Source organism: Echiichthys vipera (genome assembly GCF_963691815.1).
Source record: "Echiichthys vipera genome assembly, chromosome: Y".
Lineage (NCBI taxonomy): Eukaryota > Metazoa > Chordata > Actinopteri > Perciformes > Trachinidae > Echiichthys > Echiichthys vipera.
Window position 1 is genome coordinate 2,524,300 of NC_139849.1, and position 24,407 is coordinate 2,548,706.

The 24,407-nt window shown below is 43.0% G+C and overlaps 1 protein-coding gene across 3 annotated transcripts in view; it reads left to right on the top strand.

Moving 5' to 3' along the window:
• Nucleotides 1–200: 200 nt before the first annotated feature.
• LOC310966150 (host cell factor 1-like) overlaps nt 201–24,407 on the top strand; it is a 35,375-nt gene continuing 11,168 nt past the window's right edge. The window contains exons 1-16 of one of the 3 annotated variants that reach the window (XM_083939987.1): nt 201–317; nt 1,542–1,742; nt 2,279–2,427; nt 19,608–19,768; nt 19,868–20,076; nt 20,261–20,345; nt 20,470–20,576; nt 20,680–20,859; nt 21,052–21,294; nt 21,409–21,557; nt 21,664–21,843; nt 21,934–22,155; nt 22,559–22,666; nt 22,781–22,997; nt 23,910–24,046; nt 24,131–24,278. In XM_083939987.1, the coding sequence (XP_083796113.1) occupies nt 1,547–1,742; nt 2,279–2,427; nt 19,608–19,768; nt 19,868–20,076; nt 20,261–20,345; nt 20,470–20,576; nt 20,680–20,859; nt 21,052–21,294; nt 21,409–21,557; nt 21,664–21,843; nt 21,934–22,155; nt 22,559–22,666; nt 22,781–22,997; nt 23,910–24,046; nt 24,131–24,278 (2,491 nt within the window). In that variant the 5' untranslated portion in view covers nt 201–317; nt 1,542–1,546. The remainder of the gene's footprint in view (nt 318–1,541; nt 1,743–2,278; nt 2,428–19,607; nt 19,769–19,867; nt 20,077–20,260; nt 20,346–20,469; nt 20,577–20,679; nt 20,860–21,051; nt 21,295–21,408; nt 21,558–21,663; nt 21,844–21,933; nt 22,156–22,558; nt 22,667–22,780; nt 22,998–23,909; nt 24,047–24,130; nt 24,279–24,407) is intronic. The other 2 variants (XM_083939988.1, XM_083939989.1) reach the window with 2 other exon arrangements.

The following is a 24,407-nucleotide window of genomic DNA, read 5'->3' on the forward strand; positions in this document are numbered from 1 at the left end:
GTTTAGTTTTCAAATATTACATGTGTCCTTTAAAGCACAACACTACACAAAGTATCCTTCGCCCATTCGCGATGGCAGATAACAAAAACTGAATGCGTTTCTGTCGGAAACGGTTAATGAGCGGGTCTCTGTCGCCATGTTTACTTTGGGTGACGCCAAACTCCCTTCCATTTTCCTCCGCCTCTAGTTGTAAAGAAGATGGCCGCTTCCGGGCAGGCATGAGGGGAAAATTCTTCTTCACACATCGAATGAATTTGGATTATTACCGCAAGTTAAGACCACATATTGGTGTATTTGCAATTACTGCATCGTCATAAGTAAGTAAAATCCTGAAACATTAGTTCCTTTTTCGTTTTGTTATGTCTTGTTGTGGTATACCGCCCGGCCATTTTTCTTGTGGGAGCTGTAGAAGTAGGCCGGGTGTCGAAAAGATGGCTGCTTCCAGAGACAGCATGAAACATAGTAACACTCTCTTTATGCAATGTAGCTCCGTTTAGCTGTCTTTTAAGAGTGCTGTTGCAACTACCTTTGTATCAGGTAAAATATGCATGCCAAAACAAAACGCAATTACAATGCATTTCATTGTCATATTTGTCGACACTGTGACAGATGCTAACCTCACAGCTAATGCCGTTAGCCCGGGCTACTGGCCGCTAGTGCTTAAGGAGTACAGCTACCGTTAGAGTCCATTTAAACACTGCTATTTGAGTTTAATTTTACGATATGTTATTGAGTTAATCGATGTGAGTTAAGACTCTGGCTCTCACTGTGTTACGACAGTTGCAGTAAGTTTCAAATCTGTATGTAGTGTTGATAATGACGGTTAAAGGATTGTCGAGAAGGCTACGCTTGTTAGCTACAACATGGCGTCTCCCACAGAAGCATGAAAACAGCCGACTCTCCTTCACAGCTTTAACTGTGGGATAAATGTATGGTGCAACTATGTATGATTCATTTTTGTCGACACGCTACCAATATCTCGAATTGTTTTTTTGACTTCGTGTGTTCCTGTGCTGGTTATTGTTGGTTAGCTGTCATCTATTTTTCCCTTTCAGTCGCTTCCGCCATTTTTCAGACTGGCAGCAACAGCGGTGGTTTGTTTGTTACAAGATGGCTGCTTCCATGGACTGAATTCAATGGTTAGGAACAACTGGGACTAAACTTGGTTGTATTCATTTCAATTCAAAAAACTTTATTTGTCCCCGGGGGACAATTGAGGGCACACAGAGCAGCGAATAACGACAGTATGAGGGGTTTCTTAGCAGTACTACAGCGCCACATCTATGTTAGGAGTTGTAAAAGGTGCTGTAGTTGGTCGGCAGCCTTTACTCCGCATTTGTGTGTTTTTAATTGAATGCGTTCATTAAACAAAGATAACTGAACTATGAAGCACTCAGCTGCAACCACTGCAAAAACTATTAGTCAGCCTCGGTGCACGGTCGGATCCCGCTGATGTTTTTACAACGTTAGGAGTTAATGTGGAAATATTACGATCACTTCATCAGTTAAGACAAATCTAACTGTATTCATATTTCTGACAGAAATCATGTCTGCCCCTGGCTCCGCGGTATCTGGGACAACTGCGTCGGTTCTGCAACCGCGGTGGAAGCGGGTCCTTGGATGGTCCGGTCCCGTCCCGCGGCCTAGACACGGACACAGAGCAGTGGCTATAAAGGAGCTTATGGTTGTCTTTGGAGGTGGAAACGAAGGGATTGTGGATGAATTGCATGTATACAACACTGGTAAGAATAACATTGCATGTATAACTTTTGTGACTTTTATCGCAGCAACCATAATGTCTTAACAAATATGAAGATGTGGAATAACACACAACGCAGTTTTTTTTACATTGAGGGGTTGCCTGTAAACAGTGATATCTTATTTTTGAACATCGATTTGTGATGTGCAGAAAGTAGCGTGCAGACCAAGCAAGTCCGTGTTCTATTAAATGTGTCCCCCTCTGCTGTCCAAAGGGCGGTGATGCAGGTTAAAAAAGGCGGGCTAAAATAAAAGGGATAATGCTGGTTGGTTTAAGCATATCCTCTCTGTTTCCTGCACATAAATGAATAAGCACAGATAAACTCAGCACATTTGGTTTGTTTCCCCATCCTTAAATGCATAATTTGGATTATGTTATGTTAATAAGAAAGCTGTTTAGATGTTACATTAGTCAGGAATTCACAGCCATATTTAGGTCCTAAAAAACTTCCTTCATAATGAATAACTTGATCTGATTGAGCATCAACTGATAATGTCACTGTTGTTACTGTGTTTCTAGCAACAAACCAATGGTTTATCCCAGCGGTCCGTGGTGATATTCCCCCTGGTTGTGCTGCATATGGTTTTGTCTGTGATGGCACAAGATTGATGGTGTTTGGTGGAATGGTGGAATATGGAAAGTACAGCAACGATCTCTATGAACTACAGGTAATCTGTCTATGAAAATATTAAGTTCATGCAATTGTTCTAAATTAAGTGTTAATGTAGCTGCTGCAGGCATAAAGTGGAGACGAATGAGTTTACAATATAAACAAACATCTTACACATGAATGAGTTCTCCTTCTCGTATGGCATTATCTGTGCACATTTTATATCGCATGACTACATTTGTGCTTGTCCCTCTGCCTCAGAGATTGTGAGTTCCTGGTGAGTTTAATCAAACAATTTAATGGTTAGGTTCGTATTGATTGGTTAATTTATCCATGTGGGAATTGACCTGTGTTAAAAGGTGTGAAAAATCACCAGCTAGACGGGTTACAATTATACAAGCAATAATCGGAGCCACATTGCAAACTTAGTTTAAATAATTTCTTCATGAGCTACACTTGGCATCAGAAAATGCCTTTTTAAATAATTGTCCAAAAGGTCCAAATAATGTTCTCCAACAGAAACAGTCCAAAGTTAAATCAAAAATCACTTTTCAGTTTCAATCACAACAAAATAAAGAAAGAATTTCAGTTTGTTTAATTCTGTTTTAGTTGTTTTTTTGTAGGAGTGAATCCTCTAATCGAACTAAATAATAAAGGATCAATGTTAAGTTTGTTTTTTTTTTTACCGTTAAGAGTATAGCCTCTTCCCAAACAATTTAACAAACTATCTTTGAACAAGTGAATCTCCAATACTGTCTTAAGTTTTCTGAGAATTGTAAACGCGTAACAATGTAGAGACAGAATTTACATGCCTTCTTGTAAATCAGATAAATAACATAAGGCTGTTTAGTTTGTTTCCTAAAAGCACCCCAATATAATGGTAGGGGAAACACTGCACGGTTAAAGTTATTATTTCAATGTTATGGTATATATATACATAAGCATGGGAAGAGGCCATTAAAATAAATGTCCAACTTTGCAATTTGTAAGTTACAGTGCTGTGCATAAATAACTAGAAAATGCGTGAGAATGCTGAATTGATGAAGCTTAATGTTTGCAAAAATATAAAATGCTGATTATTTGAAGATAATATTCCAAAGCTGAATGTGAAAAAGTATAAAAAAGCTGATTATTCGAAAAGAAAATTCAAAAGCATAAATTGTGCAAAAGGCCAGCTCTGTGAGGGCCAATCGGAGGCCAGCTCTGTGAGGGCCAATCGGAGGCCAGCTCTGTGAGGGCCAATCGGAGGCCAGCTCTGTGAGGGCCAATCGGAGGCAGCAGCATTCTAAATTAACTTATCCTTGATATATTCTCAAGGTAGTAGGCTGACTTTGTTTTAATGTTGCTGTTGAAGTTCAGGTCTCTGAGTCCATGCCTACACCCACGTTTCTGGCTTGGTTTGTAGTCTTTAGCATTACTGCTTGAAGTTGGGTGTCGTTCTTCCTTGGCTCCAAAAACAGTAATTTGTAATACATTTTTTTTTGTTTAATTGGAGAAAATTCTGCTCCATCTAATCGTTGATTTGCTTGATGCATCTGCTCAGTGCTTGTATTGGACTATAGTCGCCTGGTGATGTAGTTATGTAGATTTGTGTGTCGTCTGTATAGCTGTGGTAACATATGTTTTTTTTCATGATCTGAGCCAGTGGCAGCATGTAGCTATTAAACAGAAGAAGCCCCACAATGGAGCCTTGGGGAACTCCACATGTCATTTTTGCCCGCTCGGATGTGTAATTACCTATAGACTAGGGGTGGAGCGGTTTACCAGAAAAATGTCACGGTTCGGTACACGTGTGTACCGTTCGGTTTATGAGGTGCACTGTAGCGTAAGCCTTCATGACCACTGTCCTCTCTCGTATCCGTCTCAGCGCTACGTCTCAGCGCTACGTCTCAGCGCTACTTCTCAGCGCGTCAAATCCCAGCGTGCGGGAGACTTGCTCCATGCGCGCCCTGTAGGCGCACGCTCCTGCTACGCACACTCCTGAGATGTACGCTCCCGCTACGCACGTTCCCGCTACGCATGCTCCTGCTACGCTCTTCTTCGGGTTTCTGAATCCTCTTGGCAACAGCTCGCTAAGCTCCGCTCGGTTTGTTTTTCTGTGGTTAAATCGGTGGTTAAATCACCACATCAATGTCTCTTTCTACTCTGAAAAAAAAAAAAGTGTCACAGAAAACCGTCAGTTCACCAGAGAACGGACCGGGAAGTTTTTGTGTCTGTCTCTGTGAAGCCTGTGTTTACTCTGCAGCCATATCTGAGTGTAAAGAGGATAAGTTGAGAAGGCATTTTCAGAAAAATCATGCTACTCTGCATTTATGTTACATTCATTTGTGTCAGTCCAGTTTTTGATGAATAAACTAATGTTTCATATGTGCTCGTCAGCCTGGTAAAGTAACTAGTTACTGAAGTAATCAGATAAATGTAGTGGAGTAAAAAGTAGAATATTTCCACTGATTTGTAGTGGAGCAGAAGTATAAAGTAGCATGGAAATAAAATACTCAAGTAAAGGACAAGAGCCGCAAACTTTACTTTAGTCCAATAATGGAGTGTAAGGGCGTACTCGCACTGTCCTTCCGCACCGCGACCCGGGCTTTAGGGTACTTGTCCCCCCTCCCTCTCCCCCCGCGCCCCAGGCCCGGTTGTGCTCACACTGCCAGGGCCAGCCAATGCTTCTTGCTGTCCATACGCCATCACGCCGTAACACGTCACACGCATTGATCGCGTGTGTGTGGCTTTGTTTACAAATCTTTCCACAGACCTCAGAGTTTTTGTGCGTCTTGTCGACTGTTTTTGAATATTTTCATCCGACCAAATCTGCAGTAAACACTCCACCTCCGCATCACATCAACGTGAACCTTTCACCGCCATTGTTGTTGTTGTTAAATGTCCGCGCATGGTCCGTCTTTCTATTTACATGTCCGAACAGGCGGACATAACGCTACTGCCGTAGGGCTCGTGCTCGTTCACGTGCGCACGCTCGTGCTCGTACATGTGCAAACGGCTCCGCTAAAGCCCACCTCTTTCAAGCGGGCCGTGGACAGCCCGCTGGCCGCAGTTATGCGCGGAGCGGGTGCACTCACACTGCTTAAAGGTACTAGGCTTTAGCTGAAAAAATGGTTTTGGCCCCGGCCAGAAGGACAGTGTGAGTGCGCCCTAAACCTCTGGTTAACAGGTTTGTTCATTTAAGAAGGGTTGTTTTTTTGAGCCCTTTCTGGGCCCTTTGCTATTTACATTATATATCAATGACTTACCATATGTATATCCAGATGCCAACATCCAAATGTATGCTGACGACACAGTAATTTATGTACATGGTAGCAGCATGACACAGGTTGCTGATATACTTACAAACTCCATGACTCATGTAACAACATGGTTAAAGCAATGCTGTTTGCAGCTGAATGTGTCTAAAACAGTATGTATGTTTTCACCAAGAAGAACAGTCTTAGTGTTGAGCCGGATATCTTTGTATCAGGGGAGAGGCTACAGGTTGTATCTAAATACAAGTACCTGGTGTTTTGGTTGACTCTAAACTTTCTTTCAAGGCTCAGGTGAAAAAGGTCTGTAACTGGGTCAAATTCAATCTCTCAAATATCAGGTGCATTCGAGATTATGTCAACAGAGGCGGCTAAGATGTATATGCATTCTATGGTTTTTTCCCACATCTACTGTTTAACTATATGGTCACAGGCTAGTAACACTTCTCTAAAACCAATAGAATCTCTCTATAAACGAACAGTTAAAATCCTTGACAAGAAACCAGTAGATTTTCATCATTGCTCAATATTAAGAAAATATAACCTGCTGAGTTGGGACAATTTGATTAAATATGTAAATACTTGTCTTATGTACAAAATTATACATGGTTCCACCTCTCCTCCGCTCAGACAGTTCGTCAACATAAGAACTGCATATGGGTTCGCAAGAGGTGCAGCAAGAGGAGACTGTATTATTCCACTTAGGAAAAGTTAGTCAGTCTGCATTCTCTGTTAGAGCTGCACTACAATGGAATTCCATCCCAGCACCTATTAGAGACCTGAATAGCCATAGTTTATTCAGAGCTCTTGTGAAGAGATGGTTAATAGGTGCTCGGCTCTGTCAGCACTAACAGTTGATTATACCTTCCTGTCCTCGGTCCGTCTGTGCTGTACCTGTAGCCATCTTCTCTTTTTACTGCGTGCTGTCTTATTGTGGTCTTGTTTTTATCGTGTTGCATGCATTTTGTATTTGGGCTTCTGCTTTGCATTGTGTGGTGTGATGTGTCTTGCGTCTTGAATGATGTTTTCTAAATTGATGCTATTTTGTCATGTTTGTTAACTTCTGTGCATGTTTTGTAGATTGCCCTGGCTAGTAACTTTGTAATTTGAATCTAATTGTTTCTATATTCTGTTCTGTTTTTAGGGTGACTTTAACTTGGCTAATTCTCTCATGGCTAATTCTGGCGCATTTACAGTAATGTTATTCATGTGCACTGTCCCTGTTTTCAAATAAACTAAACTTAAACATGTCCTTCAGAATATCTGATTTTTTTTTTTATTATTAGGCTACAAATCTGATACATGGTATTTTTAGAATCTAAAATAAATAGAAAAAAACAACCGAAGCGTAAAACCGTGACCCCAAAACCGTGATATGAACCGAACTATGGATTTTGTGAACCATGAAAAAAGTAGTCCCTGTCCTTCAAGTAGGATTAAAACCATTTTAATGCTGTGCCAGAAAGTCCCACCCAGTTTTTCAGACGGCCTAGTAATATTTTGTGATCGACTGTGTGAAATGCAGCACAGAGATTTATTATTACTAAGACTGAAATTTTGCCATTGTCCGTGTTTAAATGAATATCTTTGAAGCCCTTAACAAGAACAGTCTTGGTGCTGTGGTGTGGTTTATAACCTGACTGGAAGACTTTAAAACAGCTGTTCGTTATCATTAAGTTGTTCAGCTGCTTAAAAACATTTTTTTTTAATGATTTTGCTGATAAGTGAAGTGTCTAAGGGCGCACTCACACTGTCCGTCCATACCGAGACCCGTGCTTTAGGGTACTTGTCCCCCCTTCCCTCTCCCCCCGCTGGCCAGGCCCGTTTGTACTCACACTGTCTGAGCCTCGCGCAAATGCTTCTTGCCTGTCAATACATCATCACGCAGTTACACGTCACACGCATTGATGACGTCATCGCGATGCGTGGCTTTGTTTACCAATCTTTCCATAGACCTCAATTTTTGTGCGTCTTGTCGACTGTTTTTGAATATTTTCATCCGACCAAATCTGCAGTAAACACTCCACCTACGCATCACTCCAACGTGAACCTTTCGCCGCCGTTGTTGTTGTTAAATCTCCGCGCATGGTCCGTCCTTTTTTTTTTTTTTTATATGTCCGAACAGGCGCACACAAAATTACGTCAGAGCCGCCGTAGGCCTCTTGCTCGTACACGTGGGCACGCTCGTGCTCGTACATGTGTAAACGCGCTTACAAAAGCCCACATCTCCCAAACGCTCTGTGGCCGTCAAGCTGGCCGCAGTTAGGTGCGGTGCGGTTGCACTCACACTGGTCAAACGAACTAGACTGTACCCGTAAAATCTGTTTGGGCACGGTACGGATGGAAAGTGTGAGTGCGCCCTAAATTGTTCTTTTTTTTAAGAGAGGCTTGATAACAGCAGTTTTCAGGGCCTGTGGGAAGACACCTGAAAGAAGAGACGTGTTTACAATCTGTAGAAGATCTGAGGCCATGCAGTTTGATACATCTTTGAAAAGGCCTGTGGGGAGAATATCGAGGCAGCAGGAGGAGGATTTTAAATGTTGTATAATGTCCTCCAAGGTCTTATGGTTAATCACATGAAATTGTGCCATAGTTATGAGTTAGTGTTAGGTGGACACATGGACAGCACATGTTCTGCACCTGATGTGGAGGCACTGGCTGTTTGCCTAATTTTTAAAATTTTGTCATTGAAGGATGAGTCATTCATTGCAGGCCCTGGCGGAAAGTGGTTCAGGTGCTGCTGACACAGGAGGGTTTTTTAGCCTGTCGACAGTAGAAAACAAGGCATGTGCATTATTATTGTTTTTGGCAATGATGTCTGAGAAGGATTGTCTTGCATTTTTGAGCTTCAAGTTGTACATTTGAAGTTTTTCTTTATAGACGTCATAGTGAACCTGGAGATTTGTTTTCCTCCACCTGTGTTCAGCTTTCCAACACTCTCTTTTTTTCTATTCTAAACAATGTGGAATTCTCCATGGAGACTTTTTTGTGCCAGAGATCAATTTCACCTTGGTGGGTGCAATGGTATCAATAATATTTGTAATTTTCACATTGAAATGATCAACAAGCTCATATACTGGGGCCCGGGGGAGGGTTGGTGTGGAGGAGAAAGCCTGAATAAATGCTCCACAGGTGTTTTCTGTGATATTACGTTTTGTGATGACCTTTCTTTGAACAACTCTCAAAGAAAACACAGGAATGATCAGAAAAAGCAACATCAATCACAGCAACCTTAGTAATGTTTTAAAACTGAGAGACCAGCTCTGAGAGTCTTGATCAGATGACAACGCTGACAGCCAATCAGAGGCCAATGTACTTTGGTGACTGACTTGGTTGTTCCAACTAGGGAATGTGCATGTGTAGTTCAATTTACCAGACAGACAGACAGACAGACAGCTATCCATCTTGGAGAAGGAGACAGGGCTTATTTAGCTGCCCAATATATTGTATATTAACATGCCAAAACCTGAGTGACAGTGAGTGATAGAAAGACAGAGCGAGAGAGAGCGCGGGGGGACTAACGCGCAGGGACAAAAAGTAGATGTCTCAGGGCGTGCGCACACACACATTCGCAGCTTTTATTCTGAAAGGTGTGTCAGACTGCAATGATGGTGTCATGTCAGCAGCAGTGAGATGTTGCTATAGCGATTGCCAGTGCTCTTTGAACCATGGGGCTGATCTCTGGCGGTGAGTGAAGACACCCTGGTGGACATTTAGTGTGAGATTTGTGTGGCTAGTCCAAAAACTGAGCGTGAGAGCAGTTTTTACAAAGACCCGGAAACTGATTAACTCTGGTTCCGTAACTATTGGAGTCAATGTGGCAGTTGGTTGACCTTTTATCACCTCGAGGCTCGCTGTACCAAATATACAAGTCCAACTGCTTCCAAAGCTACATATTTAGAAAGGGCACAAGTTTTCCTACATTTAATGTCAAAATAATGTAGGAAGAGTAAAAATTGTGGACACCATAGCAGATTAAGAGAGAATTTCTTTCTGTTGCTCTTCACTCTAACGATTGAGCCCCCCACTCTGTGGCTGAACATTCGGTCCAACACGCACCCATTGAAAACTTAAAAGTCTGCAAACAGCATCATATTTAAACGGCGATTATTTAAAAAACTTAAAAAATATCAGAAACTGTCTGATAACTTTTATAGATGAAAGTATTGTGAATCGTTTAAAGTTGGAAAGAAGTCTGTAGGTGGATTATAAAGAAAAATATGAAAAGGCTCAGTATGTGCAAAATTGTATGAAAGGCAGAAAAAATCAGCACAAAAGAGCTGAAAAGTTGAACATTATGATAGTTGTAGCTGGAAGTATGCAGAAGATAGCCTTAAAAACATACATAATATTAATTAAGATAATAATAAATAAATAATAATTAGGATTCGAATAACAATAGTGGGAATGCCTTAAAGGTAGGGTCTCACTGAGTCTGTTAATTCTTATTGTGCACTTTAGGGAACTAAATTAAATGACTAATGCAGCGGGTTTAATCCAACCCAATCCCACAATGTCTTGCTTGAATAAGTGTTAAGGGTGAGAAGAATATGAGATTTAGATCTTAGGGGGCATTTTGATTCTTTTTTTTATTCAAATTTCAGGGTTCACCATGCCAAAAAACATGTCTTATTGGCCCACTTGCAAAAACTTTACTTTGTGCTCAATTGATGAAGTTTAAATTTTAAATATTCTCTGTTTCTGGTTATGACAGTGTCCCAATCAAGTGTTGTTAGCACCAGTGTCCACATTGATTTTCAGCCACTGCAAAATGGAATAGATGAATTAAATATAAATGAATGAATGCAACACTTAAAATATGGTTAATGGTTAAAAAAAGCATGTGTAGTTTAAGTCATAGTTGTTTTTTAAATAATTCAAAATTTTTATTATATTTTCATTATTGCAACAGACAAACAAACATCAAACGGAACAGACAGAATGGAGGCTAAAAATAGTAATAATAGTAAAAAAAATAAATAAAATGAAAGAAAATAAATTAACTGAAAACAAGACAAACAGGCAGAGGCAGGCATCTGTCTACCAAAACTATCCAATTTTTCTTTTATCGTATCATTTTCACAATTTAATCTTCCCATGATCTGTGTTTACCACATACTCATTGTGGGAGCTTGGGGTTCCTTCCAACACCTGAGAATAGTCTCTGCACGTTAATTGGTCAGTTTTTAATATTCTAAAACTGTATTTGTTCAATAGGGGTACCATATTTCTGTCTCCTAGGAGACATAAGTTAAGGATTTGCTCATATAATCTATAACTTTTTCCCACAAGGGGAGGATCTTGGAACATTCCCATAATGCATGGCTAAATGTGCCACTTTCTGCCCAACTCTTCCAACATAGATTATTATTTATTAAATGTATGTTCAAGTGTTTATTCATGTAATTCAAATTTTAGTTTACAGATTTCTCTGAAATATTCTTCAATGTATTGTTCAGCAAGTTGCTTCTTCAATGTACCTATTTATTTTTCCAATTGTTGTACTTTTTCTTTATTGACCTTTTTTTCCCTCGATGAACTATAAGCTATACATTTCCCCCTGATGAACGCCTTGAGTGCATCCCAAACAGTAGCTAATCTTTCTGTTGCTCCTCTATTAATATGCAACAAATTGTATTTACCTCCCAACATTACCTAAAGTAGAATGTAAATTTATATGTAATTCGACCAGTGCATGGTCTGTTATTGCTATAACTCCTATAGTGCAGTCTATTACCAGGTCAACAAGTAAGCTGGCATTTCCAAAAAAAATCTATTTGTGAGTAGGATCTATGAGTGAGAACAAAATGTGTATTCCTGTTCTTTTGGATTTATGAGTCTCCAAATATCTGTCAAACCTAATTCTTCTTGTAAAGTATCTAAAGCTGCCCCTTCTCTGGGCAATGTCCCTGTTCTAACATTACTGCGATCCAAATGATCATCTAAGCTTTGATTGAAATCTCTCCCTAAAATAATCTGACCATCTGTATCGCCCAATATTTTATTGACCATGAAAAATATCTGTACCTTTTTAGATTTTAGATAAGTGAGTATTTTTGTGTTTAATTGGTGTGCTACAGCCATTACTATTCCGTGACACTATATTATGTCCACTACTCATTACTTTCAAAGAGTATAAATTTTCCTTCCATAACTTTGTCCCTCGCATTATCTCCTGCCATCATGAAAATGCCTCCAGAACCAGTGTCCCAGAACAGGGACATGTATAATACCAAATAACAGTAACTCAAAAAACACTGCCTTTTAAAATGAACATGACATAATAGCAAGCCTTGGGCTCCATATTATTCCGGCCCGTGTAGGTCCCATAGACGGTACCTTCTGCTCCTCTCGCCAACCGTCCGGTAACAATAGCGCCCTAGAGTCTCCGTCTCCGCCGTGCCTTCAAAAAATAAAGTTCCACTCTCCCTCATAGTCAGACGTTCTCCGTGCTTTGAATGTTGTCCCGAACAAAGACCTCAACTTTCTTTGGGTCAGTAAGCACAGTCTCTTCCCCTTCATTTGTTAACGTATGTTTATTACTCTTTAACGAATCTTGTTTCTGTGACATGGTCTTCTTGTTCTAATTTAACATTTTGTCATGAAGAATATGTTAGCCTAAATTAATCCACTCCTCCCAGTCATATTAATACTCCTATTCCTTGAGGCAGTGGTGGAGGAGGCGGTGTTGCAGCTATTTATGGCTCAGGCCTATTAATTAACCCTAAACCTAAACTAAATTATAATTCATTTGAAAGTCTTGTTCTTTGCCTTACATATTCAACCTGGAAAACTGTGCAGCCAATTCTACTTGAGTTTCTGTCAAATTTAGTCCTTAAATCTGATAAAGTAATCATTGTAGGATATTTTAAAATTCACGTGGACGTTAGCCTTAGTATTGCGTTTATCTCTTTCTTAGATTTGATTCGTTTTTATTCAGAGTGTACATTAACCTACTCACTGTTTTAATCACACCCTCCACCTCGTTTTGGCTTATGGTGTGGAAATCAATGGCTTGATAGTCTTTCCACAGAATCCTATTTTATTAGACCGTTATTTAATAACTTTTGAATTCATATTACAGGACTACTCACCTTTGGGCAAAAGTTTCTACACTAGATGTTTATCTGATAGTGCTGTAACTAAATTTAAGGAAACGGTTCCATCTGCATTTAATTTAGAAGAAGAAGAAGTAGTCCTTTATTTGTCCCGCAATGGGGAAATTCAATTTTCACTCTATTTTTCCATTTCACACACATACAGGCCCGAAATACACACACACGCACAGACAGGACCTATATACATGCAACTAATGGAGAGATGTTAGAGCGAGGGGGCTGCCAGTGACCGGCGCCCCAAGCAGTTGGGGGTTCGGTGCCTTGCTCAACAGCACCCTGGCAGTGCCCAGGAGATGAACTGGCACCTCTCCAGCCACCAGTCCAAGCTCCATCCATCCGACCCAACGGTTCCCAGCCAAGTCACCTATGGACTGAGCTACTGCCGCCCCGAAAGAAAAATTAGTGCAAAGCGAGTTGATTTTGTCTCTAATAGTTATAATTTTGTCATTAAAGAAGGTCATAATGCCTTATCCTAATATTCAAGATTCCTTTACTGACGTTAGTTTCTCTGAAATGGATCACCTTGTTGAAAGTGTTGCAGGCTCACTACGAACAACACTTGACTCTGTTGCTCCTTTTAAAAAAGAAGATAATGAAACAGAGGAAGTTAGCTCCATGGTATAACTCACAAACCTGTGAATTAAAACAAGTGTTGTGAAAATTGGAAATTTAGTGGCGTTTCAAAAAAAATTGGAGGAATGTCGCTTAGTTTGGCAAGAAAGTCTTAAAATATATATGAAGGCCCTCCCTAATACCAGAGCAGCTTATTACGCATCTTTAATAGGGGAGAATAAGAACAATCCTAGATTTCTTTTCAAATTCAAATAACTTTATTTGTCCCCGGGGGGCAATTCAGGGCACACAGAGCAGCACTGTAGCCAGGCTGACAGAGAGCCACAGCTCTACTGAGCCATGTATTCCTATAACCCTCAGTAGTAACGACTTCATGACCTTCTTTAATGACAAGATTATAACTATTAGAGACAAAATCAACTCGCTTTGCACAAATTTTTCTTCAAACCCAGGAACCTTACAGCGTGCTCACACTATCCTTTTGGCCGCGGCCAAAACCGGTTTTTCAGCTAAAGTCTAGTACCTTTAAGTAGTGTGAGCGCACCCGCTCCGCGCTTAACTGGGGCCAGCTGGCCCTCCACGGCCCGCTTGAAATAGGTGGGCTTTAGCGGAGCCGTTTGCACATGTACGAGCACGAGCGTGCGCACGTGTACGCGCACGAGCCCGAGCCCTACGGCACTAGCGTTATGTCCGCCTGTTCGGACATGTAAATAGAAGGACGGACCATGCGCGGACATTTAACAACAACAACAATGGTGGTGAAAGGTTCACGTTGTGTTTACTGCAGATTTGGTCGGATGAAAATATTCAAAAACAGTCGACAAGATGCACAAAAACTCCGAGGTCTATGGAAAGATTTGTAAACAAAGCCACACACACGCGATCAATGTGTGTGACGTGTTACGGCGTGATGGCGTATGGACAGCAAGAAGTATTGGCCGAGGCCCAGGTAGTGTGAGTACAAACGGGGCTGGGGCGCGGGGGGGAGAGGGAGGGGGGACAAGTACCCTAAAGTCCGGGTCTCGGTCCGGGAGGATAGTGTGAGCGCGCCCTTAGAAACAACTGTACAACCTGATGTGTTCTTGGACTGCTTTTCTACAGTTGACCTTAACAAATTTACCTGTACTATTTCCACATCAAACTCTTCTACTCTGCATCGCGATGACGTCAATCAATGCGTGTGACGTGTTACGGCGTGATGACGTAAGGGCAGGCAAGAGGCATTCGCGCCGACGCCCATGTAGTGTGAGTACAAACGGGCCTGGGCCTAGGGGAGAGAGGGAGGGGGGGGACAAGTACCCTAAAGCACGGGGCACAGTACGGATGGACAGTGTGAGTGCGCCTCTAGTCTCTATTCCAACTAGGATACTTAAATAAGTGTTACCTTTAGTTAGCACTCCTGTATTAGATATGACTAATATGTCTTTATCAGCAGGTTATGTACCACAGTCTTTTAAAATAGCTGTAGCTCTTCTTAAAAAGCCCAGTCTTGATCCAGAGGTACTAGCTAACTATAGACCCATATCTAACGTTCCTTTTCTCTCTAAGATCCTCGAGAAATTTGTCGCCAATCAGCGGCTACTTTTTACATAATAATGAATTATTTGAGGACTTCCAGTCAGGATTTAGAGTGAATCATAGCACTGAGACAGCACTGCTAAAAATGACTAACGACCCTTTAATAGCTTCAGACAAAGGACTTGTCTCTGTACTTGATTGATTAGATCTTGGTGCTGCCTACGACACTATTGATCATTGCATCTTGCTTCAGAGACTGGAGCATCTAATTGGCATTAAAGGAACTGCATTAAGGGCGCACTCACACTGTCCTTCCGCACCGCAACCCGGGCTTTAGGGTACTTGTCCCCCCTCCCTCTCCCCCCGCGCCCCAGGCCCGTTTGTACTCACACTGCCTGGGCCTCGCGCAAATGCTTCTCGCTGTCCATACGTCATCACACCAACGTGACCCTTTCGTTGCCGTTGTTGTTGTTGTTGTTAAATGTCCGCGCATGGTCTGTCCTATTTTCTATGTCCGAACAGGCGCACATAAATGATGTCAGAACCACCGTAGGCATCGTGCTCGTGCTCGTACATGTGCAAACGCGCTCTACAAAAGCCCACCTATCTCAGGTGGGCCATGGACGTTTTTGGCCCGGTGCGGAAGGACAGTGTGAGTGCGCCCTAAGCTGGTTTAAGTCGTATTTATCAGATAGATCTCAGTTTGTTCATGTTAATGACAAATCCTCCATACACTAAAGTCAGTCACCGAGTCCCACAGGGTTCTGTCCTAGGACCGATTTTATTCACCTTATATAATATTTCCTAAGGGAAGCATATATAAAAGAAGCACCCCATACATTTTCATTGGTATGCTGATAACGGCAATGATTCTGATTATATTTGTCGATTAAACCAGAAGAAACCAATCAGTTAGATAAACTTCAAATGTGCATTTACGAAATAAAAAGTTGGATGATTTGAATGAATTAGATAATGTTTCTGATGTTAAACATAGATTAAACTGAAGTTACTGTACTTGGCTTCGAAACTCTATCTAAAGATACTGTTACTCTGAATGATGATGTTGTCCTCCAGCACCACAGTAAGGAATCTGGGTGTTATTTTGAAGCTCCTCTCCTATGGAACAACTCCCAAGTGTTAATTGGGAGGCAGACACTGTCCCCATACTTAAGAGTAAACTCAAAACTTTCCTCTTTGATAAAGCTTACAGCAAGGACTTCGAGCCCTTGGCTGTGTTATTTTTAAGCTGATTCTGTCAGAGCGGATGGCTGTCCTCCATAGAGCTGGGTCTGTCCGACATTCCTGCCTGTTATAGGGAAGGTTTTCGTTGCCACTGCACTGTATGGGGGAGTTGTTGGGTCTATGTGAATCATAAATAATTTGTAGTGTGGTCCATACCTACTCTGTAAAGTGTCTTTTGTTATGATTTGGCACTATAAATAAAATAAAAAATAAAAATTGAATTGTAAACCTCAGAATTGCCGGATGTGCCTGCTTTCATTATTTGGAAGAACCGCCTTCGTACGCTGGAGCGCTGCTTGGTCACCTCTTTTTAGATTGAGAGAGTGCAGTCCTCCCACCGTGCTCCTCTCTCTTCCTGGCTGTCAAAACTTTCTGCCGAGCCATGTAGCGTAGAAATTTCGTATAACCCGCAGTGGTTGGTTGTTACCTGGCCTGGGTCCTCCACTTCTGTGGCTCTCGATCTCATATCCCCGTGCAGCCCCAGTCCTCGCTCAGTATTTTTTTAATGTAGTCATTCATGTCATTCCGTTTCTTTCCCTTCTTTCAGTCCAATCAGTTTGTTTTTACGTCTCCCTCTGTTTTCTTGGTCGTCAAGAAAAAAATGCTGGTGTAACCCAGGACATATCTATGTAAAGAAAGTCTCATGTTGCCGGGACCTCGAGCTGCTAGCTGTTAGCCTACGGCCATATTATTTGCCGAGGGAGTTCAGTTACGTGATCACCGTCTGTGTTTACAGCCCTCCAAGAGCGGACGCAGCCACTGTCTGTGACAAGATCCACTCAGTCACTGCGAGGCTGCTGACACAGCACCCTGAGGCATTTATGATCATCTCTGGGGACTTAAATCATGCAACTTTGGATTCTACGTTGGCTGTTTTTCACCTGGTTGTAGACTGTCCCACCAGAAACAACAGGACGATTGATCTCCTGTATGCTAATGGGGTGCATTCAGAGCGACTCCCCTCCCCCATTGGGGAAGTCTGATCACAACCTGGTTCACCTACAGCCACTGTATCCCCTGGTCCAAAAACAGCCGGTGACAACTTGCACCATCAGGAGGTGGTCCCCTGAGATGGAAAGTGCCCTGAGAGACTGTTACAACACCACAGTCTGGGATGTGTTCATCGACCTAGAGGGGATGACACATTGTCTGACGGAGTACCTGAGCTTCTGTGCAGACGTGGTCTCCCCTGTCATGACTGTCCGCTGCTACCCTTATAACAAGCCATGGGTAATGTGGGAAGTTAAGGCTGTCTCAACAAGAAGAAGGCTGCCTTCAGGAGCAGGGACAGGGAGGCTATGAAGGCACCACAGCAGTGGTGCAACACTGTGCGAGGGAAGCTAAGGACAGCTATAGGAGAAAGGTGGAGGAGAAGCTGAGGGAGAACAACATGGGGGGTCTGGGAAGGTGTGAGGACCATCACAGGTCACAACACAAAGACCAGAGCTATAGGGGGGACAATGGAGAGGGTGAACGAGCTGAATGACTTCTTCAACAGGTTTAACCAGCCCTTGTCCCCTCCACCCTCACTGCAGCCATCTCTCCTTCTTCCCTCTACACCCCCCCCCCCCAACACCACAACAACACCCCCATCCTCCTTACCTTAACACAGTCCCCGCCTCACATCACCACAGACCAGGTCAGAGGACAGCTGAGGAAGCTCCATCCCAGGAAAGCAACAGGCCCGGATAAAGTGTGTCCGAGACTACTGAAGACCTGCGCTGCAGAACTGGGGGAACCATTACAACGGATCTTCCACCTCAGCCTGCAGCGATGGAGAGTGCCTACTCTCTGGAAGACAACCTGCATCGTTCCGGTTCCCAAGAAGAACAGGCCTAGCGAGCTGAATGACTTTCGACCGATGGCATTCACTTCACACCTGATGAAGACGTTGGAGCGGCTCTTCCTCAGCCTCCTCAGACCCCAGGTACAACACACCCAGGACCGCCTGCATTTTGCGTACCAGCCAGATGTTGGTCTGGAGGATGCCATCCTCTACTTGCTTCACTGAGTCCACTCCCATCCAGATAAGGGAAGCGGCACAGCAAGGATGCTCTTCTTGGACTTCTCCAGTGCCTTTAAAACTATCCAGCCCCCTGTACTTCAGGACAAACTGAACAGGATGGGAGTGACCCCTATCTGGTGGACTGGGTCAAAAACTACCTCACTGACACAGTACGTCAGGCTGAAGGACACCATGTCTGACACTGTGGTCAGCAGCACTGGAGCCCCTCAGGGCACAGTACTGGCCCCTCTTCTCTTCACCCTGTACACCTCAGACTTCTGCTACAACTCTGCTGTGTCACATACAGAAGTAAGCCGATGACACAGCCATCGTGGGATGTATCAGGGGCGACAGAGAGGAGGAGTATCGGAGTCTGGCTGGGGACAGAAGGGAAGTAGTGGGAGCCACTCACTGCAATTATTAATCTACTCTTACAGACCTGTATTCTTACATCTACCTGGATGGGAGTGACCCCTATCTGGTGGACTTGGTCAAAAACTACCTCACTGACACAGTACGTCAGGCTGAAGGACACCATGTCTGACACTGTGGTCAGCAGCACTGGAGCCCCTCAGGGCACAGTACTGGCCCCTCTTCTCTTCACCCTGTACACCTCAGACTTCTGCTACAACTCTGCTGTGTCACATACAGAAGTACGCCGATGACACAGCCATCGTGGGATGTATCAGGGGCGACAGAGAGGAGGAGTATCGGAGTCTGGCTGGGGACTGAAGGGAAGTAGTGGGAGCCACTCACTGCAATTATTAATCTACTCTTACAGACCTGTATTCTTACATCTACCTCATATATATTTGACTAAGACTTAATTGCTTACTGTTAATTTTTTTATACTTTTTGTATATATTTAGCTAAGTTTATTTGGTTATACTGTATTTTTTATATCTCCTTTGTGTTTTTGTAAGCTGCTGGAAACTCAATTTCCTTGCAGGAGTCATGCCAAAGGGATCGTTGCTATCCTCCACATCAGAAATTCAACTTTCCACCGCTTCGAGCCGTGTTTGCAAAGCAGTTACTGTGTTTTTGAGTTCTGTTGTGTCCGACTTAATCGTCGCCACATCACTCGCCACTTTATTCAGAGTCGGGCTCATCTTTGAAATTTTTGCGAGGATATCCCCCATGTTGTTCTTTTGGCTAGCTTGCTGCAAGTGGGGCTAACAGGGTTACCTTGTGTGGTAGCTGAAGTCAAGCAAGTTTGTACACTTCATTTTCCCTGGTACATTGCGCGGTTGAAATCTGCACAACTTCGTGTAACTTTGACTGTGTAGGAGTATCGACTACTTAAGACATAATTAAACTTCCACAGAGAGTGTATATAAGTTAATTGTTGTTAGTTGTCGGCAGAGGACGGGAGCCTACGATGTTGACGCGGCCATTTTCCAGGTTTTCCTCACGTGACTCGTTATAGTTTTGATGCAAACTCCTTATCCAAATGATGTAAACTTGTTTGTTACAGCTTTGCCTATGACCTGATCAATTGATATGTTGTTTTGACCCTCGTTTTCAGGCCAGCAGATGGGAATGGAAAAAGTTGAAAGCAAAAAACCCGAAGAATGGCCCCCCTCCTTGTCCTCGTCTTGGCCACAGTTTTTCCCTGGTTGGCAACAAATGCTACCTGTTCGGAGGGCTAGCCAATGACAGCGAAGACCCAAAAAACAACATTCCCAGGTACAGATGTTTTAACAGCCAGGACCCTTTAATCCACAAGATGCTTTAGATCCTTCTTTAACCAACAACATGATTGTGACTTCTGTTTTTCATTCTCAGATACCTGAATGATCTGTACACACTCGAGCTTCGTGCGGGTTCCAGTGTGGTTGGATGGGATGTTCCAATCACATATGGAGTTCTGCCTCCTCCCCGTGAGAGCCACACTGCTGTGGTATACACAGAAAAGACAAGCAGGAAATCTCGCCTGATAATCTATGGAGGAATGAGTGGCTGTCGCCTTGGAGATCTGTGGACACTTGATATTGGTAGGTCTCTAAAAGTGTGAATAAACAAATTAGAGTACAGAAATCATCCCACTCTGTCAGAGAGGATAAACCGCCAATGCTTGACATGTGTGTGATTTGCCTTACCTGTGATACTTTATATGGTTGCATGTCAGAATACATTGGGGCTTTTATATAACATCCTACTGCTGGTCATTGTCACTAGATACCCTGACATGGAACAAACCATCAGTAAGTGGGACAGCACCGCTCCCCAGAAGTCTTCACTCTGCCACCACCATCACAAACAAGTGAGGCAACTGCTGTAACTTAGCAATAACATATTGAATGTTATATTTAATAATGTTTTAATTCCCGGAGAACAGGCTGTGTGTAGTTGCAGCCTCTCACTGATTTCATTTTCTCAACGTGCAGGATGTATGTTTTTGGTGGATGGGTTCCATTGGTAATGGATGATGTCAAAGTGGCCACACATGAGAAGGAGTGGAAGTGTACAAACACTCTTGCCTGCCTAAATCTAGGTTTGTCTACTTCTTTAGGTATTACACCAGGTTTCACTTTGAAAAGGTTTGAGTGAAATGGGCTTCACTGATGCCCATGTTTGTACTATATCTGTGTCTGTAGACTCCATGTGTTGGGAGACGGTATTGATGGATACTCTTGAAGACCACATCCCTAGGGCCCGTGCTGGCCATTGTGCTGTGGCCATCAATTCCAGACTCTATGTTTGGAGTGGGCGTGATGGTTATCGTAAAGCTTGGAACAACCAAGTCTGCTGTAAAGATCTCTGGTACCTGGAAACTGGTAGGTTTTGCTGCATTATGATTTCATCATTTAGAGCACAGGTATCAAACTGATCCTTGGTTGGTATGAAAACCTGCAGCAACAGCGGCCCTTTACTGGATCAGTTTGATACCCCTGATTTAGAGTGACTTCAGTGTTTCAGGTTGTCAAATACTATCATTGTTGTTAAAGTAGTTGTCTTCACCTCCCCAGAGCGTCCACATGCCCCTGCCAGGGTGCAGTTAGTCCGTGCCAACACAAACTCCCTTGAGGTGAGCTGGGGTGCCGTCTCAACTGCTGACACCTACTTACTACAGCTGCAGAAATATGACATCCCTGCAACTCCAGCTGCAGCCTCACCGGTCATGAGTGCCACCCCCGTGCAGCCTCTGAACTCTCCAAAGAGCCCTGCACTGGCTGCTGCAGCACCCTCTGCCCAGAGCCTACCCCAGACAGGTATTACGCTAGTGACCAGTGATTCCTCTTTTCAAACTCTTCCATGTCCATTGTCGTCATTACAGTAGAAAACACTTCACATAAAGGCTGATGATTGGTTCCCTTGTGTTACAGCTGTCTTGAAGGTTGCGGCTCAACAGTCTACCACAGGCCAATCTCTTGTCACAGTCCGCCCCAGCCAGCATGGGAAATCCCCTGTCACTGTGACATCCCTTCCGCCAGGTGTCCGAATGGTAGTGCCTGCCCAGACCACCCAAGGATCGGTATGAGCAACTCTGCACTGCATTTTATCATGTTGAAGATTTTACGTGAAGTATACAGGCAACATCTTCATCAGATGGGTAAATGTGTCCTAAATGTTTTTTTCAGCCAATTGGGAGTAGCCCTCAGATGAGTGGCATGGCGGCTTTAGCTGCAGCAGCTGCAGCAACACAGAAGATCCCGCCCTCTGCAGGCACTGTCCTTAATGTTCCTGCATGTGCCACCATTCTCAAAACCGTAGCCATTTCTCCTGGCACAACCACAGTGAAAATGGCTTCTCCAGTCATGGTACATATCTCACTAAACATTCATATTTCTAGCATTGTGTGCATTCTGTCTTGTCACTGGTCAATTCTAAAAATAATATTTTGCTTGTAGGTCAGTAACCCCGCCACCCGAATGCTGAAAACTGCTGCAGCCCAGGTGGGCACAGGAACTGCGTCCTCTCAAACGGCGACCAGACCCATCATTACTGTGCACAAGTCTGGTGCAGTCACAGTGGCCCAGCAGGCCCAGGTGGTAACCACTGTGGTTGGAGGAGTCACAAAGACCATCACCCTGGTCAAGAGTCCCCTCACGATGGGTAGCGGTGGCCATCTGGTAAGAGTGCAGGACTGTGGTAATTCTGTAGCACAATGTAATACCGCGACGCCACTCTGAGAGCACCCTTTGGTGCTTTGACGTGCATGCTGTAAATCATGGTTTCTTTAAATTTATTTATTTTTCACACTTAATGTGTGAGTTTTGTTTTTTAATGTCTTGTCAACATACCCTGAGCTTGAACCAGTGGGGGAGGGAGTAAAGGTTGGCCTAAAGTGACTGTTGGAGAATTTAACTAAGAAAACAGGGAGCATGATGTTAGTGATCTGCATGAGTCTTGGTCAGTTAGGGGCAAGGCTCGAATGATTTGTAGAGCCACCAGTGGTCCTACTTCCCACTGAACCTTCTATACTGTCTGGTGTTTTCTGGTGACTCATGAACTTGAGTCTCTCTCCTATGTCAGCAGATCTCCAATCTTGGCAAGATGATGTCTGTGGTACAAACCAAGCCAGTGCAAACATCAGCTATCACAGGCCAGGCTTCCACTAACCCTCTCACACAGATCATACAGGTCAGCTATCTGCATGAGTGCAGGAAAAAAAACAGGAGGCAGCTTAAAACCCATGAGACAGGCACCAGATGCCTTTCTCCAAACGGTTTGCATAATATGTGCCTCTCTTCCCAGACAAAAGGTCCTCTCCCAGCCGGCACTATCCTGAAGCTGGTGACCTCCGCAGATGGCAAGCCCACAACCATCATCACCACTTCCCAGGCAGGAGGCACAGGACACAAGCCCACTATCCTCAACATCAGTGGTGTATCTCCTACCACCACTAAGCAGGGCACCACCATAATTAAGACCATCCCCATGTCGGCCATCATGACCCAGTCTGGACCTACAGGTCTAACCTTGTTTTACTGTGATGGTTTACTGTGTCACAACTGCATATTGCAACAGCCAGATCAGAACAGTATAAAATAAGTAATTTTCATATTTTTTGCCGTTAAAACAAAACCTAAACCAGATGAACATCTGGATCAAACTATTTCCTCTGTTGGCATTATTATGAGTGATTTATTATATAAATTTTGGCGCTTAGCATGAATAAAAACATATATTCTGAAGGATTTGCAGGTGTAAATTGACCAAGGTTAGGTATTTGGGTAGTGTGTCTTGAGTTTAAAAATTAGATAAAAATTTACTTGAGGCGTACATGCTTTTGTCCTTACTTTAACGATCTTCTGACTGGACTCCCCCAAAAAAAATATCAATCGGCTGCAGCTCAAGTTTTAACCAGAACAAAGAGATCAGATCATATCACCCAAGTTCTTAAGACCATACATTGGCTCCAAGTCAGCTAAAGAATAGATTTTAAAGTTCTGCTACTGGTTTACAAATCACTGAATGGTTTTGGTCCAGAATACATGAATGACATGTTAGTGGAGTATAAACCCAGTAGAGCTCTGAGATCTACAGACTCAGGTCAGATAGTGGAGCACAGAGTTCAAACTAGACATGGTGAAGCAGCATTTAGCTGTTATGCTGCACACAACTGGAAAAAACTACCAGCAGAACTTAAATCAGCCCAAACTGTGAGCACTTTTATATCCAGGTTAAAAACATTTATTTTTTCATGTGCTTATAGCTGAGCTCTTTTTAATAACTATCTATTTTCTTAATATTTTTTTTGTTCTTTGCTCTGTTTTTTTTGTTTTTATGCTGTTTTTAAAAAAATGTTTTGTCTTTATGTAAAGCATATTGAGTTGCCTTGGTATGAAATGCACTATATAAATAAATATGCCTTGCCTTACAGGTGTGACGAGCAGTGCAGGCATGAAAACCCCTATCACAATCCTTACCACAAAGGTGATGACCACTGGAACTCCTGGTAAAATAATCACTGCAGTGCCCAAACTAGCCACTGCAGCTGGTCAACAGGGACTGACACAGGTAAACTGACTGTTTTTGCAGTAGTCTTTATAGATGAAATCTGTGTTTTGCTGGGGAGGCTAATCCTGAATTGTGTGTGTCTAGGTGGTTTTGAAGGGTGCTCCTGGGCAACCTGGCACGATTTTGCGCACCGTGCCTATGAGCACAGTCGGTGGTGTTCGACTTGTTACGCCAGGGACAGTGTCTTCTGTTAAGCCCACTGTCACCACTCTGGTTGTCAAGGGGACGACTGGTAAGAATAGCTATGTTCTTGTGATTAGTTTTTAATGTTTTATTATTGGATCAAATTAAAATGCTATCACAGATTTAGTACTGTGGATTCTAGATCTTTTGGTATTCATCTTTAAATGCCACTTATCAT